This window comes from Numida meleagris, chromosome 11 (assembly GCF_002078875.1).
Source record: "Numida meleagris isolate 19003 breed g44 Domestic line chromosome 11, NumMel1.0, whole genome shotgun sequence".
Lineage (NCBI taxonomy): Eukaryota > Metazoa > Chordata > Aves > Galliformes > Numididae > Numida > Numida meleagris.
In genome coordinates, this window is record NC_034419.1 from 13,105,168 (window position 1) to 13,122,707 (window position 17,540).

Here is a 17,540-nt window from a genome sequence, read left to right on the forward strand (position 1 = left end):
AAGATTATTTTACAAATATATTGCAAATTAATAAAAGGAAAAATTCGGTGTCCTTTAAGTAAATAACAGTCTCCTTGCCTAATGCCCAGCTTGAAGTGGCAGTAATTAGTACCTGCCTCACAGCGGGGCTGGAAACGTGATTTCGGTTTCCAGCCTTTGCGTTCCTTTACCCATTTAGTTTGTGTGTGTCCCCAGTAGCTTCATTGCTGGTGCTCTCACTTGCTCAGGAGAAGCTCCGGAGCACGGTGCCGAGGCGGCCCCGCACCTGCAGCTTCGTCCCGGCGCGGGACTGTGGGCTCGGTCCGGGTGCGCGCTGGGGACGGAGCTGCTCCAGGTTGGGCGCTCAGGGTGAGGGAAGCCCAAGCTTAGACGAGGGAGAAAAGAGGAGAGGGAAAGGGCATTCCTCGGCCGTTTTCCACTTTGAAATGAGCGCGCAGAAAGCCCAACCCGGAGCACAGACGGGCGCGGTGCGTCGTATCGGGGCGCTCGGGCTGCGCACCGGCGGAGCAGCGCGCTGCGAAGCGCTCCCAGAAGCGCAGGCTGCGGCGCAGGCATCCCCGAGGCGGCTCGGGGCGGCTGTTATGGGTCTGCTTTAACACCCGTAGTGAGAACCGTGACGGTGGGAGTCGTGTCTGCAAATCTACAGGGGAGAGCTTTGTATGGGAACAGGCAGACTCAGCCCCCCCCTCAGCTGTGAGCAGTGTTTGGGGTGAACTGGAACAACTTCAGCTGCTTTACCCTGCTGCTCGGACATTTCTTTTTATTTAGTTTGTGGGCACAATTGGCTTTCCCCTGTATAATCAGCTTTCTTTCGCTGGATTCATTCAGTTATGCGCTAATCCAATGTTGGTAACATCTCAATTCATTAACGTAATGAATCAGAAGGAAGAGGCTGGTTATAAATCAGAAAGCTGCTATTTATGTGCAATAGCTTGGCAACTGGCAGCACTGAGGAAGACAGTAGAAGGAGTCGCAGACAGATAACGGGACTTGGGGAACGCGGTTGCAGCAGGGCTCAGGTGCTCTTTGTGCAATCCAAAACGCCCGCTTGCTTTCCACGACAAACGTACCCATTGCAGCGGGGCGGCGGCGCTGAGCTGGGGACGCGTTCGGCTGCTGCCGGGCTCGGTCCTTCCGCGCGGCTGCGAGCGCTTCGCTCCGTGGGATTTAGGGGCCGGAATCTGCCTCCGGCCGTGGGTACCGGCACCGCTCCGTGGGGCCGGGGCCCGGCTGCTCTGGGGCTCGGGGAGGGGCCGGCGGGGGCGGGGCCGCGGTGCTGCCCCACGCGTGCCCGTGGGTGCCCGCTGCGTGCCCGGCGAGGTGCTGAGTCCCTGCCTGCAGATCACTTCGAACGTTTCTCACTGCCACAGTTTTCTGTGGTCACAGAAGATGGCAAAATTGCAGTAGTTGTAGGAAACGTCAAGTTTCGCAGTGTTTGGGATTTATAATCTTGATTCTGAACTCCGGGCTCCACATCTGACAGCGTTTTGTCCCCATCCCTACTGGGGACAATTAGGCTTTCCCGGAACAAAACGTGCTCTAGTGCAGTCACTTCAAAGCAGATCTTACAGACATTTAGAGAGCTGGTGATTCTCAGTACCTGTACATGTTCCCTCAGCCACAGGTGCAGAAGAGAGCAGAGGGAATCAGAGCTGCTTGTTTTTTTTTCTTTCTTTTTTTTTTTTCCCCCTACTTTAGGACACGTGTTGGGCTCACCTTTCTGTGATTAAATCAGTTAAGCACGTGCGAGTGATAAGCATGGGAATGGGAGCAATGCCTGGGTAGGGTAGGTCACCAGGAGAGTTAGGGAGGATGGCAGCAGCAGCAACAAGGGGGTAAGTGAGGGGCTTTTCCCTCCGTCTTTATGAAATGAATCTGTGGTGGTACTTTGCCTGTGGGATGGCTTCACCCCAGATAACCAGAGCGGGCAGGTGAATGACGTAAGGTAAAACCAGCCGCAGGGTGAGATCTGCTAGGTGAGGCAGGAGCCCTTGGGAGAGGGCGTGGGGTGAGCGTGTCGCTCCTAGCCTGTCCCAGCCGCCGTGGCACACATGACACTGTGCCTGCAGAACCCCAGGGCCTACCTGTCCCTCCCCCCGGAGGGAAGAAGGGTAGCTGGGGTCCTCGGGGTGCAACTCTGAAGAGAGAGAGGTGTTAAGGAGTGGGTTCTGACCGCGCCGTCGGGGAAAGCGGTGCCCTGGGAAGTGGTGGGGCCCCACCGAGCCCCTGCCCATGGGGACCCTTGCGGATGACACACGGAGGTGACTCTCGGGGCTCCGCGGTCTCACTTAAAAATGGTACAAATGCTGCTCCGTGTGGCTGAAAAGCAGGAGGCCAGAGCTCGGCGGGCACCTGGGCGCCCGCAGGGATCGGCGGGCTGGGCAAGGCATGCGTCAATTCAGCCGTCGTGTTGACTTAAGCGAAAGTGCTAAGCCATTCCTAAACCTAAGTCAATACAGACTTAAGCCAAAATTGTTATTAACGAGCTCTAATCTGATTTAAGAGCCTCCGAACGAACCGTGTCTACACGGGGAGAGAGTAGGCACGGGGCTCCCGGGGCCGCGGGTGCTTGGGAGGCACCGGCACCCCAGGAAGGGCCGGGACAGCGCCCCGCACCCTGCCCGGAGGCCGCCCCCTACCCCCTCCCCTCCCCCGGGACGTGCAGGGGGTGCCAGGCTGCGAGAGCAGCGCTTCGGCTTCGGCGTGTCCGCCCGGGCTGTGCCGAGGTCGGGCAGCCCCTCTCGCTGGGACGTGGACATGCCAGAGCATTTTTTTTCCCGTCCCGATGGGGCAGTTGAGCCCTCCACTCCACCCCCCAGTGGGGGCCTTTCTTTTCTTCCCCACCAGCTTTGAGCAGCCCTGTTTCAGATTGGCCTTTTTATGTTTGATATAAAGAATAGTTGTTGGCCAATTCCATCTTTTCATCGCTGCTCTCCAGGCCCGGGTCCAAGCGGCTTGTCAGATGCTCATTAACTCCCCCTTTGGCTCTTTCCAGTGTGTCTCCTAAGCTCATTGTGCCAAGAACTAGCGCTTCTTTCTCTTTACGCGGCTCCCTTTCTCTGCTCCATCAGGGAGACAAATTACTTTCCAAAAGGGATCGCCAGGGATGGTTTAATGAGAATTTCTCTAGGGCTGGCCGTGGAAATCAATGTAGTTAACATTCGGTGCACTTAATTGGACTTTTCTCTTCTGCCTCCTTCAAAAAAACTCTGAAGCTATCCTGTTAATCTCTCATTTGTAATCAATTGTGTTGACTAAACAAAAGTCTAGGTCGTCCTTTCTTCCTGTCCCAGACAATCCTTTGTTGCCTCTAAATGCCTCATTCTTGAGTGCTCCTGGTCTTGTAGATGGGTTCGATTGTTGACAGTTCATTATTGCGCTTTTGTCCATTTAATCTCCCTCGCTGTGTTTTGCATGTGCATGCCTTAATGAGCTCCGTTGGCAATTAACATGTTTCTAGCAGCAAACTGGTTGCTCAGACGTTTGGAGAGCGGAGTGCAGGGAAAAGGGCAACGCGGCTGCCTTTGGCTTGGGCGCTTCTCGGTGCCCGGCGCGACGCACCCGGCCCGGGAGTCCGCTTTGGGCCGGGCCGGGCCGAGAGGGGAACCCGGCAGCTCCGCGTGCCGCTCCCCGCCCGGAGGCACTTCTAACCCTCCCCCCCGAGGCACCGGCACCGCTCAATCTGTTGTGTGCGCGGCTGCGGCGTCGGGAGAGGGGTTGTGTGCGGGTTTTGTGTTACCATTGAGGCTTGCTGGCAAGAGCGCTGAAGTGTGAGCAGTCGTGGACAGCAGAAACATCTTGTGAGGGAGAAGATAATTGGAGTCTCTGGCGTGTGTGCGTCTGACAGAGCCGCCCCTCCCCCGCCACCCGCCGCCTGTGTGTGCCGGGATGGGGGCGAGAGCCCGGCCGGGGGCGGGCAGCGCTCCCGGAGCTCCACTCCTCGCCACCCGCTTCTCGGTGAGGCCGGAGCGAGGACGGCCTGGGAGCGCTGCCCGCCGCCCCCGGGAGGGGCAAAGTGACAAAACCCCCCCGGGGGCGGCCGGCGCGGCCCTTCGAGGCGTCCCGAGGACGTTCTGAGCCGCGACGAGGCTGCCGCTGCCCCTCCGACAGCTCCGCAGGCAGCGCTGCGTGTTAGCAAAACGAGAAAAGAGCGTTTCCTGCAGCCCCTCCGCGGGGAGCAGCTCTTGCCCTGCCCTCTCCCACCGGGCTGCGGGAAGGGCGCGGGGCCGCACCCGGCTCCAGTTTTCCACACCCCTCGGCCCCGAGGTGCGCTTCCCCGGCACCGGCGGCGGGACCGGCTCGGGGCTGCGGGACGCCCGGCCTCGTCCCGCCGTGGCTCCAATTCCCGCAGCCCCTCTGGGGCCCTCCTTGCTGCTCCCGGCCCGTCCCATCTGGCTGCTGGCGCCGGGCTCGCTTTGCAGCCGCGATCCGCTTGCGAGGGGTTGAGCTACAGCCCCTTCGCTTGGGGACGGATTCTCTCGCTCCTAAGATTTCCAACGGCGCTGACGGGGATTCCAATTATTATTATTAATTTCTTTCTAACCCGAAACTCTCCCAAAAATCTTTCAAAACAAATTTTCCCCCGATCTTTTCCCCTCTGCCAGGATCAATGCGCATTGCTCCCCGCGCCCCACCTGCTCCAAACCATCAAAGCGATCGTTTTGGCATTGAAAAAAAACCCAAAACTCGAGTGAGGAGGAGATCAGTCCCGGCCCTTCGGGGGGACGCGCGGCGCTGCGCGGCTCCGGGGGGGCTCGAAGCACCGCTCCCGGCACCGCATCCCGCAAAGGCGCAGCACGGGGTCTCCTCCCGGCCCTGCGCTCGGCGCGGAGCTGTGCTCGCCCTCGCCTCCCTCCGTTTAACCGCTCCATTAAGCGGGGAAAGGTGAACTCCCCGTCGCGGCGTCCCCAGGCATTCGGGTGTCGCGCTCGTTCCCCGCTTCATTGGCGAGCCCGGCCCGAGCAGCACGCAGAGATCAGCCTCGTTTCTCCGCTAGAATAATATTGTTCCTAACGACGTGGCCGGAATAGACACTCGCATATTAAAAGTAGGGAAAGGGGGGAGCTGAGAAGGGAATATTTAGTGTAATCCAAGTGCTTGATTATCCGTATTCTGATCAAAAAGAGTTTCTGAGGCCTGCTGGGAGTGATTAGATTAATGTAATGCGGTTTGAAGGGTCTGTGTTTTCTCTCTTAATTTGGGTCATTACTCGGAAAGCGAGCGTGAGATCACTTCATCTGCATGCGGGGAACGGCACCGAGGAGCGGCCGAACCGCGCCGGAACGAGAGCGGCCCCGGGAAGCTCCGGGCCCCTCCGCGCCCCTCTCCTGGGGGCGGCCCCGCCCGGCCCCCTCCTGCCCTCGCTCGGGCTCCTCCGGGCCCCGCATGCCGCGTCCCCCACGGGGCCGGGCTGTGCCGCTCCTCCCGGTTTCGGGGCCGGAGCGGGAAATGAGACACCTACGAAGGGCCGGTTTATTGTCCCATGATAGATTATATATATATAATATATATATATTCCTCACTTATTCGAGCGTACATTTAAAATGGAGATTTACAGACACGTATAAAGAGCGCTGTCCTGGCGGGGGGCGGCCGGCCCGGCCCCTCTTGGCCCGCAGCGCCGTTAAATAGGATTCCTCTTATATACAGCTGCAGCTCGGGGTCGCTTGCTACCGGCGGCTGAGCTCGCTGGGGAAGAGACAGAGAAGCGAAGGCTGCAGTTGGGATGGGTAGCGGCGGTCCGGGAGCGCGGACGGCCCTTAGCTCTGCCCGCTGCGCGCTGGGTCCCGGGGCGGCGGCGGCGGAGCGCTGGAGACGCTGTCGTGCAACTTTCGGACGTGCTTCTTTAAATCAAAGTTTCTGCAAAATCCTTTGCCGCAAGTGACGCACGTGAAGGGCTTCTTGTCGTTGTGGGTGTGCATGTGGAAAGTCAAGTTATAGATCTGGTGGAAGGCTTTGTTGCAGATGGTGCACTTGTACTGCTTCTCTCCGCTGTGGGTCAGCTTGTGGTTCTTGTAGTTGCCTGCGAGGGAGGAGGAAGGTGGGAAAGGGGTTACCGAGGGCGCCAGGTGAGGGGGGCAGGAAGCGAGCCCCCGCGTCCCGTCCCGCTGTCAGAGCCACTCCGCGTCATCGCCGTGCCACAAATGAGGGCAGGGTCAGCCCGGTGACCCGCGGCAAATGGAGAGGGCCCGGGATTAGGCCCGCGGCCCCGCACCTCTCATTTAAAAAGCATTTCGGGAGCCCCAGCCACGGTCCCCGCGCTGCGGCCCGGTTTAGGAGAGTAATTGGGAGCGGCGGCGGCAGCGGCTCGGCCCGCACCCCTCGTTCCCGCAGCCGGGCAGGGCCCGCTTAATCCCCGCTAATGATGACAGAGCCCCCCCCCGGCCCGGCCCGGCCCGGCCCCGCTCACCTTTCTGGTGGAAGCCCTTGCCGCAGAACTCGCAGACGAAGGGTTTGTAGCCGGCGTGGATGCGGATGTGGGTGTTGAGCGTGGAGCTCCTGTTGAACGCCTTCCCACACTGGTTGCACTTGTGGGGCTTCTCCTGCGCGGGGAGGGGGGGGGACGGGAGGGGACGAGAGGCCAGTTAGGGGCTGCGGGGAGAAGCCGCCCCCTACCCCATTCCGCCCCTCACCTCCCCACCTACCTGCGTGTGGATGATTTTGTGCCGGCACAGGGTGCTGGCTTGGCGGAAGCCCTTCCCGCAGACCTTGCACACGAACGGCCGAGCCCCCGTGTGCACCGGCATGTGCCGGGTGAGGTTGTAGTGCGCGTTGAACACCTGCGGGGAAGCAGCGGTGAGGCGCGGCGGGGCCGCTCCCGCGCGCTCCGACCCCTCCCGCAGCCCCGTTCCCCTTACCTTGCCGCACACCTCGCACGTGAAGTTCTTGGGTTTGCCCTCCGCCGCGCCGCCGCCGCCGCCCCCCCCCAGCTTGGCGTGGCCCTTGGGGGGGCCGCCGCGCTCCGCCGCCGCCGCCTCCTTCATCACCTGGTCCAGGTGGCCCGGCAGCCGCTCCTTGTGCGCGAAGGGCGGCGGCGGGGGCAGCTTCTCGGCCGCCAGCCCCGCCAGCTTGGCGTTCTCCAGCAGGAAAAGCTTCTGGTGAGCCGAGAGCCCCCCCGGCGGCGGGGGGCCCAGCAGGCCGGCGGGGAAGAGCTGTCCGTGCAGCAGGTCGGCCGGGTGGTAGGCGGCATCCAGGTAGTTGAAGTAATAGAGGGAGCGGGGGGCGGCCGGCACGGCCCCCGCCTGGTGGATGACCTGCGGCTTGATGAGCCGCCCGCTGGGCTGGCCCAGAGCGAGCTCTGCCTTGCAGCAGACGCCGCAGTTGGCTTTGCAGAGCCCCCCGGCGCCCCGCAGGCCGCTCTTCCACAGCTCCGAGTAGTTGAGGAGAGTCTTGGAGGGCACCTCGTAGCCCAGCGGAGGGATGGGGATCACGCAGGGCAGCGGCGAGCACAGGCTGAGCGGCTTCTTGCCCGCCTCCGGCTCCGGCCCCGGACCGCCGTGCCGCTGCTCGAAGGCTGCTTTGGGCTCCGACGTCTTGGCCATGATGCGCTCGATGGAGAAGGCCAGGCTCTTGGACGGGTTAGCGGCGGCGGCCCGGCCGTCGTGCCGGGGGCAGGGGGAAGGCATGACCGTCTCCAGCGACCCCGAGCTCGCCATGGCTCTGCGCCGTGCGGGAACTTGGGCTGAGCGGCCGCTCGCTCCTGCGCTCGGCTCTGCATTCCAGAAAAGCCAGGAGACAAATCAATTTAATAAGCACCTTGTTCTCTTCCCCCCCGCACTCACTCCCCCCCCCACCGGCACCCCCTCCCTATTTACATTCAAATGAACATATCCAAGAACAATGGCACGTAGGGTACCAGATTACTGCTCATTAAGCGGAACACGCTAAAGTAACATGCGAGCTAGACCTTGTTAGTATTTAAAAGGGGAAAAAAAAAAAGGCAGAAGAAGCTCCCCCAGCCCCTGCCGCCCTGCCCAGCCCCACCGACGGGGCGAGGGGCGCGGGGCAGCCTCGGGACCCCTTACCTTAGCCCAGCTCCGACGAGACGCATCCAAGCAGCGCGGTGCGGCCGCAGTCACATTTTGATAGCAAACATCTTCCCGAGCGTCAGCTCACCGCCTCGTACATTTAAAGCTGACATCACATGAAGTCACTTGGAGCAGGATGACATGGGGATGCCACCATGGATCTTCCCCGAGCCGAGGCGCCGGGCTGGAGCGCGGTGGGTTGGGGCAGGGAGAGGAAGAGAAGCCCCCCCCCCTCCTCCACGCACGATTTCCTTCCAGTTTAAGACGCTCAAATCGCTCGTGTGCGAGCTGGGTTTTTTTTCCCCTCTCTCTCTCCCTTCTTAAAAAGCAACTTGCAAAGCAGAGGAATCGTTTTGCATGTGGCAAATTAGAAGGCAAGTGCGATTCACAAGTTGGGTGGAAAAGAGTGCTCCAGTTCTCGCTGGGGTTAGAGGAGCCGCTCGGAGTGAGCGTGAGGATTTTTTGCTTTTTATTTTTTTTGAAGAAGGGGGAGAATGAATTTTTTTTTTTTTTCCTAAAGCAACTACCACGCAACCATGCTCGAGTTATTTTGGCAACCCATCTGCAATCAGCTCCGTTGCAACCGAGCTGGAAGATAATTAATAAATTGTCACTTATCTGCGAGCCTCCCCAGCATGTATAAATTAATAGCCAACCCATTAATTAGGACGGTGTATTAATGTTAATTAAACTAAGTTTAATTCCACCCCCCTCTCCTCGCAGAGTGGCTGGTGATTAGCCTTAAATAAACGCGGAGGGGGTCGACTCCGGGGCTGGGTTTGCGCTGTTTAAAAAAAAAAAGAAAGAAAAAAGGGAAAAGAAAAGAGAAAAAAATAAAGGGCAACAAGAGAAAAGCGGCCGTGCGCTGGGAACGGGAGTTTTGCAAGCGGGCACCCCGAGAGGAGCCCGCACCCCTGGGCGTGCAAGCGGGTACATCTCCCTTTCCCTTTTAATCATTTTCTTGCCCCCCTCCTGCTCCCCCCCCCCGCCTTCTCCAAATACACGACATTATTGCGGCCGGGTGCCGGGCTTCCTTCCTTCCCTTCTTCTCTAATTAGAACGAGTTGGGGCGGGAGGGGAGGGTTCGCAGAACGCTGCGACGTGAGGAGCGGGAGCTGGGGAGCCCCGCGCCCACCTGGTGGAAGGGGCCCGGCCCCGCCGGACCCTCTCGGGGCCATTCAGCCCGAGCGATTCTCCCCCAGCGATTCACAGCGCTCCATTCTCTTTCACTGGGAGCCACTATAGCGCTGCGTGGAACCTGGTTTTGTGTGTTTCTAAAATAAAGGGGAGGATTAGCCGGGGGAAGGGATTGGGGGGGGGATTCGGAGGGGGGGGGGAGCGAGGGGTTTAGATTGAGCCTGGCTAGAGGTAAAGCAAGCAATGAAAAGACTCCTATACACACACACACACATTATATATATATATATTTTTTTTTTCCACCTCCCTCGCACGCCTAAGAAAGTTTGGAGGAATTCGGCGGTTTTTGCGCGGCTCTGACAAAGCCGCGCCTCCTCTCCCCGCCGGGGCAGCTCGCTGGCGGCTGTTTGCAGACGGCTTTTTCACCTGCGAACCACAACACGCTGCAGAAACAAACTTTGAAAGCGGCGGCCCGTGGGCTCCCGGCGGGCGGAGGCGAGCGCTGTGCCCGGGGCTCGGGGGGGACCGCCGGCATCGAGGGGTCATCCCGCATCTGCAGCACCAGGTGTCGGCGTCCCCGCAGCCGACGTCCCTGCCCTAGCGGTGGTTGTAAAGGATGGAGGGAGCCATCCCGCTTTTTGGGACGGGGCTGCGGAGAGCCAGACGATCCGCTCCCGATGTTTGGCTGCGGGAGAGCCCCGAGCCGGGCGGCGGGCAGGAGGCGGCGGGGCTCCGCTCGCTGCCGGGGCTCGCCGGCTTCAGCAAAGTATTTAATTAGCCTCCACAAACTTCTTTTCCTCGCCTGCAGATTATACTGAGTGGAGGGTTGGGAACTATTTTACACCTTGCCACTCACATGTTAATTAATCTCTATCTAACCCTAATTGCAGTTTATTCAAGCACCGCTCAACAGCTCACCCACACAATAAACACTGGGGCTGCTTTTATCCATATTACTCCCCGCTCACACGTTGAGTAATTAACTCCAGTACCAACTAATAGTGCAAACAAATATTTTCTGTAAACGAGATGATTTCGGGCAGGATAAAAGAGGGCTGCGGAGCCGGGGCCGGGAGCTCGCTGCCAGCTTCCCCGCGCCGCCCTCGCCCTTCCCCGGCCCGGGCACTCTCCGGCCCGGCCTCCCCCGGCTCTCAGCTCCGCACCTCGCCCAGTCGGAGGCAGCGGGACCCGCGGGCCTCGGGGCTCCTCGGGGGCGAGGAGCCGCGGCGGGGACCCCGAGCGGCAGCCCCGGGGCCGCCTCCTTCCCACGGCCCCGGAGGAAGCCCTCGCGGAGCCCCCGCGGAGCCCGGGGCCGGCCCGGGCCGTGCCGTCGCTCCCGGCCGCGACGTGCCCGGGTGCCGCACGCCTTGTGCAGCCGGGCTTCGGGATCGCGGTTAAGACCCGGGCATCGAAGCTCAGTATTTTAATTGAAATCGCAGGTTTAGGCACAGCTGGAGGCTGTCTCTATCGATTCGACTTCTGCTGTTCCGGCAAGCATATTAAAAACGACTGACTTTGATACAGCTGCCCCAGTCACGGCGCCCTGCCCACCGCCGCGCCTTCGCCCTCTTTGCAGGGCGAGCTCCGGCCGCTGTCAGCGGCTCTGGGGGTCGGGGGGTCCCGCACGTCGGATGGGACGCGGGGTTCGAGCCGCGTTCCGCTTCTCCGCGCCGGCTGCTCCCCCTCGGAGGCTTCATCCCTCACCCCCGACATTTGCAGGAGAGAAATGGTTTGAGGATTTTTTTTTTTTTTTTACTCTGGGAACAGCGCGTCGCAAAGCCGCTTAGAACACACGCATTTTTTTAACAGTTATTATTTACAGTTATTATTATTTTTTTTTTCCTGCGTCTGCCTCCCGAGAAAAACGACTCCGGGTGCCCGGCCCGACAGGGCGGCCCGACTCCGTGCCCAAACCTCTCTGCCTTTCCCCTCCTTTTTAACCCAACGCCAATTTTCGTGTTGGGAACAGCCTCACCCCGCAGCCCCGGCCCCAAACCCTCCTCGGGCGCTGACATCGAAATCCTCCAGTGGTGACTCCGCCGCGCCCAGCAACAGAACCGAGCCGCGTCCCACCGCCCACGACGGGCGCCCGGCATCCCGCGGTCCGGCCCCGCCTGCGCGGCTGGGTTCTGCTCCGCTGGGAGATAACTTGGGATCCTCCTCGTTATTTAACGTGGCAGCTGCTTAAACTCCGCAGCGGAAGCTGCCGAAAGTTGTTAGCGTTACGCTTCGGTCTCTTTCTGAAATGGTGGCTTTGATTTCTGCGCTGCTTTGCTTTGTACGTATATGTATGTACACATAACAGTACATTTTTTAGTGCTTTTTTAAAAAAAGTTTTTTTTTTTTTTTTTTTTTTTTTAAAGAGCAGAAGATAAGGGCACCCGGGCGAGCCAGCAGCCCAGGCAATTAGAACGGAATCATTGGATCCTAGGTTGTCCCGAGGTGCAAGGATCACTGAGTCCAACTCCAGGCCCCACACAGGATGGCCCCAAACCCTGTGGCTGAGAGCAGTGCCCAACTCCAGCATGCTGGTGCTGTGCCCACTGCCCTGGGGAGCCCTTTCCGTGCCCACCGCCCTCTAGTGCATACCCTTTCCCCAACCCCCACCTGACCCTCCTCAGATGCAGCTCCATGCTGTTCCCCCTGGCCCTGTCGCAGTCTCCAGAGAGCAGAGCTCAGCTCCAGCTCTCCCTGTAGCCATGAGGGGGCTGCAGGCTGCCACAAGGCCTCCCCTCAGCCACTGCTTCTCTGGACTGAACGAACCAGAGTCCTCAGCCACTCCTCATACATCCTTCCCTCCAGGCCCTTCCCCATCTCTGTAACTCTCCGCTGGGCTCTCTGTGGTAGTTTTGTGTCCTCCTTATTTTGTGTTGCCCAAACTATGCACGGTGCTCAAGGTGAGGCCGCTCCATGCAGAGCAGAGCAGTCTTTAAAAACCCACTCAGGGTCCAAATCTGCTCCTGATGTCATCCCCTCATTTTCACTACCAGCTGAAGCAGGGTGAAGCCCATAGCATATATACACAGGGCCACATTCCTCCCCACGAGCCACCTTGCCCACCCAGATTGGATTTGTTGTCACCTCATTGTTTTTTTTTTTACATAGATTTGCCTATTACTTAAATGTCTTGATCCGTGATCATTTCTTCCTGTGTATCCTTCCATGGAACCTTTGCTTTTCTGCATCATCATTTTGTAGTACAGCGGATAAGGATTACAGCGTGGGTCACTCCAAATTACTTTTGCTCTTTTTCTTCCTTCCAAATGCTGTAGAAAATGTTCCTACTGTGGCGTAATTGTGTTCTGACAAAGTTGGTCAGTTTTCAGCTTTTCGCAGATAGGTTTTGGGATTATTCCTGTACTCTCTCTGCAAAATGCAGTCTGTCAGGGAAGATCTTTGGAAAGGTAAATTTATCTGTGGTTTCAGAGCTATGGCACATCTTTGCTGTCAGTGCAAGATGTGAAGCTCAAGGAAGAGCTGAGGAGTAGCTAGTAAAAGATCCTTAAATATGAGGATTTATGGAAAATTACTCCAAGCATTCATTCCATGAAATCATACAGCCAGCTCTCGGTTCTCAGCTAGGATGGGGCTACCTTTGCCAATCAAGAGGCAGTTTCGGAAGTGGCTCCGTGGCTTTGTGGTTCCATATCTCCATATCTTTGTGGCTTTGGGGCTCCGTGGCTTTGTGTCTCGGTGACTTTGTGCCAGGTGCAGCAGGAAGGGCCAAGGGTGGAGCTGGGCTGTAGGGTTGTGGTGCTGCCCTCTGAGCGATGCGGCGGCTGTAGCCTCGAGGCACTGCCCGGGGATGGCCCAAGGTGTTTATCTGGAGTTCAGTTTGCAATGCTCGGAGACAGACTCTTTTTGGATGAATTAGTGAGACACGAATGGGGATATCAGGAGAACAAAGGCTGAGCTGGGTGACAGGGCACTTACCTGTTTGACTGCTTGTCCCTTTGTAATGCAGCATAGTGGAATCTTGTGACTAGGTTTTGGGGCACTGAGAGGGTCCCAGAACAAACACAATGGGATTTTTGGGAGGACAGTGGCTGGTCACCTTTGCCAGCGATGGCACAGTAGCACTGGCATTTTTAACCTGTATCTAATTGGAGGAACCACTACCCGACCTGCTCCTAAAGCTGAGGCAGCAGCCCCAGTGCAGAGCGGTTGGTAAGACCCCACGGCACCAACTGCACATAGAGTGCCCTGATGGCAACCGGAGCGGCTTATGTAATTCTAAAAATGGCACCTCCCCACTTGCCACATCCCTTTCTGTGCATGCGGAGAGTCCTGCAGAGCTGCCAAACAGAAGCAGTTGAATGAACTCCTTTCTCTGCTCATTCCTCCTTCCGTAGCTCGGGGAATGTGAGCCAGAACCTATTCTAGTTTGCTGTCAACAGGAATGGTTACGAACGGCTCAATCCCGACCGGGCTCTGTGCCCCACATGCTGCCGTGAGGCATGGTAGCACCGTGGGTGAAGGTCCCTCTGCTGGACCGCTGTGCTCCAGGACTCAGCAGCATCCTCCCCATGCCAGGAGCTCACTTGGCCAGCGAGGGAAGGAAGGAGATGCCATAGGGTGGTGGCCACCCTTACTGCTCGAAAGAGTCATTCCCACATTGCGGTAGTGGATCAGTGCTGTATTTCATCTCTGAAGACTGAAACTGAAAGATGTCCCTTCCCAATGTTTAGAAATGTGGTACTTTTTCATTTTGAAAGAGTGGGAGCTTTTAAAATTTTCTATTTTTTTTTTCCCGTATTTGCTATTTAGGAGAAAAGGTGGGAGGAAGTAGAGAAGGAGAATATAATGGGGGGATGGCCTTGTTCTCACTTTCCTACTGAAAACATCTCAGAAAAAGGAGCAAAAAGCAGTGAGAATGGGTAGAAGCCCACTCCTGTTTTGTGTTTCCATTCCTTCCCTTTTTCACTTGAAAGAGGGATGGCCAAAAAAAAAAAAAAAAAAAAAACCCTAAGTGGGGCAACCCCCACGTGTTTTGAATTATTCTCTCCTTAATGAGGTAGAAAAACATCTCCTTTTCAAAATTCCATGCTTTTCAATGGAAAAAAAAATCAAATAGAGGGAGAACCTTTCCAAAGCCAATTACCGTTGTCATTCTGCAGTCATTTTGCAGCTCCCCACTCAGTGTTGTCCTACTGGCTGAACCATGGTTCATACTGGTCAATATTTGCGTTTGCCTTTGCTTGGGCTGACGGTAGCTGGGTGGTGGAGCTGTTGCTTTGCAACCCTTCGCATCAAGAATCTCTCTTTTTGTGTGTGTGTGATTTCAGCCCCACAGGATGCGAGCTGGAAGAACCACTGAAGCATTCTGCCAAAAATCAGAGCTCAAACTGCCCAGACCTGTTTATTGCAGGAAAAAACTTCACTCTGTGACCCAAAGATTCCCTGGATGCTCAAGAACACCCACAAATTCCATAAGGATACCCAATAATTTATTTATTTGATTTAATTACGAGCTGCGGTTGTGATTTTGGAGCTGGGGGCAGCAGTGGGGCTAGTGATACTGAACTAAACAACGTAGAGAAACGCGGGCGAGCCATCAGCTGTGCAGCACAGAGAGCTGCTCCGGCTCTTAGCACAACGCAGAGCATCGCAGTGCCCCCAGGGGCTCTCAGACTTCTGGTGCCCACATCCCACGGCCAGCATGGCTCATCCCTCCCTACTGGCTGGTTCCACCGAGGGCAGGTGTGTTGCGGTGAGCTTTAGCCACCCATCAGCGGTGCCTTCCCAATCCCCCTTGGGCTGTGCGCTGGCTGACCCCTGTCCCTGCTGAAGGTGGCTGTAGGGAGGCTCTGATAGCCCGGGACGGACCCCGGGGATCAGCTCTCTGCTGAACGCAGTCCTAAGCAGGACGGCCTTTGTTCCCCCCCAGCTGTCGCATCCTCCAGGATCTGCAACAAGTCCTCGCCACGCAGGCCCCTCTTGTCAGTCCCCAATCTGATCTGACCACCTGGTTTGTTTTTGAATCGAGCGCTCGAGTCATAACATTTCTGTTTATTTCAACAACTGTATTCCTTGCATAGGAAATGAGCCAAGATGGTCTAAGGCGGGGAGAGCAAAGCATGTCGTGGTTGTAATTGCTTTTGCTCTCCCAATATCAAATTTTACAGTATAATCAAAATCTTTTTTTTTTTTTTTTACTGCTGGACTCTGTTATTGACTTAATCTTCTTAAGTGCTCCTATTATTCCAGTGATTTCATCGTTGCATGTTGATTTTAATCTTTTGATCTCCATATTAGCTACTGCCTGCAACTAATTTGTTGCTCAGTGTTTTTCTTTGTTTTGACCTGTGAGGCATTTTCCTCATGGCACACAACTCTGCTGGCAGATTGCATATAATCTCTGCACTTTTTTTCTCCCATATTTTGCATAGTTACAACAAATGCAGATTTACAACTTGCAATGGAATATGTATCTTTTAGAAAGGCTGAAGAAAATAGCACTCCGTGTTTAGCTCAGGAGCCTCAGTGCGCTTGGATAAAGAGAATCCCGCCGAACGCAGCTCAATGGAGAGAGGTATCCCACCAGTTTTATAGCCCACCAAGTTCAGAATTGAACTTGTAACTGTAACCTGTCCTGTAATTCAGTAACTGGAACTTATCTTATACACACTCGGGCATCAGATAGATCCTGAAGGCATTGCTGGAGCTGAGAGGAAGAAGGCTGAGCTTTGTGAATGGTGTGGGGGACTCTCCTCAGCTTGACGTGGAGGTGGCTGTGTTGGATCGTGACACCATGGAGAAGTTTTCTGAGCAAAAACGTGATGAGGGTGATAGTACTGAACTTCACAAAGCACAGAGGTTGGAATATAGCTCAATAGTGTTCTGCTTGGCCGTTCCATCAGTGCTTTTTTCCTTTGTGGTTTAACCTGTACTGATTTATTGGGGGCTTTGTTTGCTTTGGCATTTTTTTTTAAAGCTTAGAGGAGTAATTTTTGCCTTGGGTTTGCTGTGACTTTTTAAAAAAGAACACAGACTGAACATTGACAAAATCATCTCTGCTTAGCTGCATGCCTATTTATGCTTCTGAAACCAAATTGTCTTCTAATATTTTTGACGTTTTGGTCACTAGAGAGGCAGAAAAGCAATTTCTAAGATGCCTATGGGCCAAGAGACATGCTTTACAGCAGAGGGGAAAGAATCTGTTAGTTGCTGAAATATAAAACAAATTGGATGAACAGCTGCTGACACTTGTCAGTCAAATAGTTGATAGCATTTTCAGTCTCCATGCCACATGCTTTAAGTAAGTCTGTCAAAGGATATTTTCGCTGGACTTCCCTGTAAATATGAGAGAAGTTTTGGCCTGATCTATCATTTAAAATTTTGCTGGCAGAGGAATGAAATTTTCCTCTTTCCCCAAAACTGATTGACATAACTGTACTGGCAGATTCTTCATCGAGGTGCAGTTGTACTGGCAGAAAGTCCTTTGACTGTTGGATCTTGTTCCGTCGCAGCGATGGGTTGAAGTGAAACAAGCAGCAGACCTTTGCGTTTCCTAGCTGGGTTTGCCAGAGTGCTCCCATCCATCAGCAAAGCCTTTTAAATGCTGCCTGAGCTGCAGCTTTACCCTACAGGAGCCTGAGTCCGAACCAAAGCATACTGCGTGGCCAAGGAGGCTTTAAGCCCAGGCTTACATTGTTCAGACAACACCAAACCATTTTGGATGCTTCCTTGTTGTGGCCATGTGCTCACACCTGCCATATCCTCAGGGTTATTGCAGAGTCTCTGAGCTGCTGTGTTGGGGTTTGAGGACATGTGAGAAGCTGTCACAGGACCCCTTCTGACAACAGAGAAACTCAGAGACATGTGTCCATCACTGCTGTCTCAGGGAAGCACCTGTGTGGAGTGATGCACAGCAGGGAGTAGCTCCCGAAGGCTGTGCCCACACTCTTCATTCAAAAAACTGAGCAGGGCTCACTGTTTTGGAAGGTGGCAGGTGGAAGTGGGCTGTGTTTTCACCCAATAAATATTTCACGTATTAAAAAAAATTAGGAGGAGCCTGTTCCAGAGCAGAATCAAGCTGCTTCTCTCACTGTAGCGGAAATGCTAAGTCATGGCCTGAACCAGTGATGGAGCACCTGGTGGGAAGGCAGGGCCAACCCAGGGGAGCTCAGGTGCATGCAATGCAATGTATCTGAGTGACTGGAAGGGGTGGAGCCAGATCCCATGTAAGGGTTGGCAGGGGAGGTAAGGGTATCTTGCTGGTGATCCCTGCGTACCTGAGGCCTTCCAAAGGTAAGCAGCTCTTTTCCTTCATTTCTGCAGCTGCTGTATTTGGGCTCATTCTCATTTCCTGTAGCTAAAGACTTTGCCGCCCTGCTATTATTGCAGTGCTTTCCATCCCATTATAGCATTACACTC

The 17,540-nt window shown here is 55.9% G+C and overlaps 1 protein-coding gene across 2 annotated transcripts; it reads right to left on the bottom strand.

Annotated features, from left to right (window-relative positions):
• FEZF2 (FEZ family zinc finger 2) lies at positions 1,707-9,004 on the bottom strand. Of its 2 annotated transcripts, XM_021409347.1 has the most exons (5): positions 8,025-9,004; positions 6,858-7,711; positions 6,645-6,779; positions 6,410-6,542; positions 1,707-6,022 (listed from the first exon to the last, which is right to left on the bottom strand). In XM_021409347.1, the coding sequence occupies exons 2-5, from the start codon at positions 7,653-7,655 to the stop codon at positions 5,760-5,762; spliced, it is 1,329 nt and encodes a 442-aa protein (XP_021265022.1). In that variant the 5' UTR covers positions 7,656-7,711; positions 8,025-9,004; the 3' UTR covers positions 1,707-5,759. The 2 variants fall into 2 exon arrangements, with proteins under 2 accessions (XP_021265022.1, XP_021265021.1); XM_021409346.1 differs by having other exon boundaries at positions 6,858-9,004.

Excerpts from the sequence above, each read along its gene's own strand:
- FEZF2 (XM_021409347.1), bottom strand. The coding sequence starts at position 7,655 with ATGGCGAGCTCGGGGTCGCTGGAGACGGTCATGCCTTCCCCCTGCCCC. Across the intron at positions 6,780-6,857 it reads CGTGCGAGGTGTGCGGCAAG|GTGTTCAACGCGCACTACAA; the intron begins GTAAGGGGAACG and ends GCTTCCCCGCAG. Across the intron at positions 6,023-6,409 it reads CAAGGGCTTCCACCAGAAAG|GCAACTACAAGAACCACAAG; the intron begins GTGAGCGGGGCC and ends CCTCCCTCGCAG.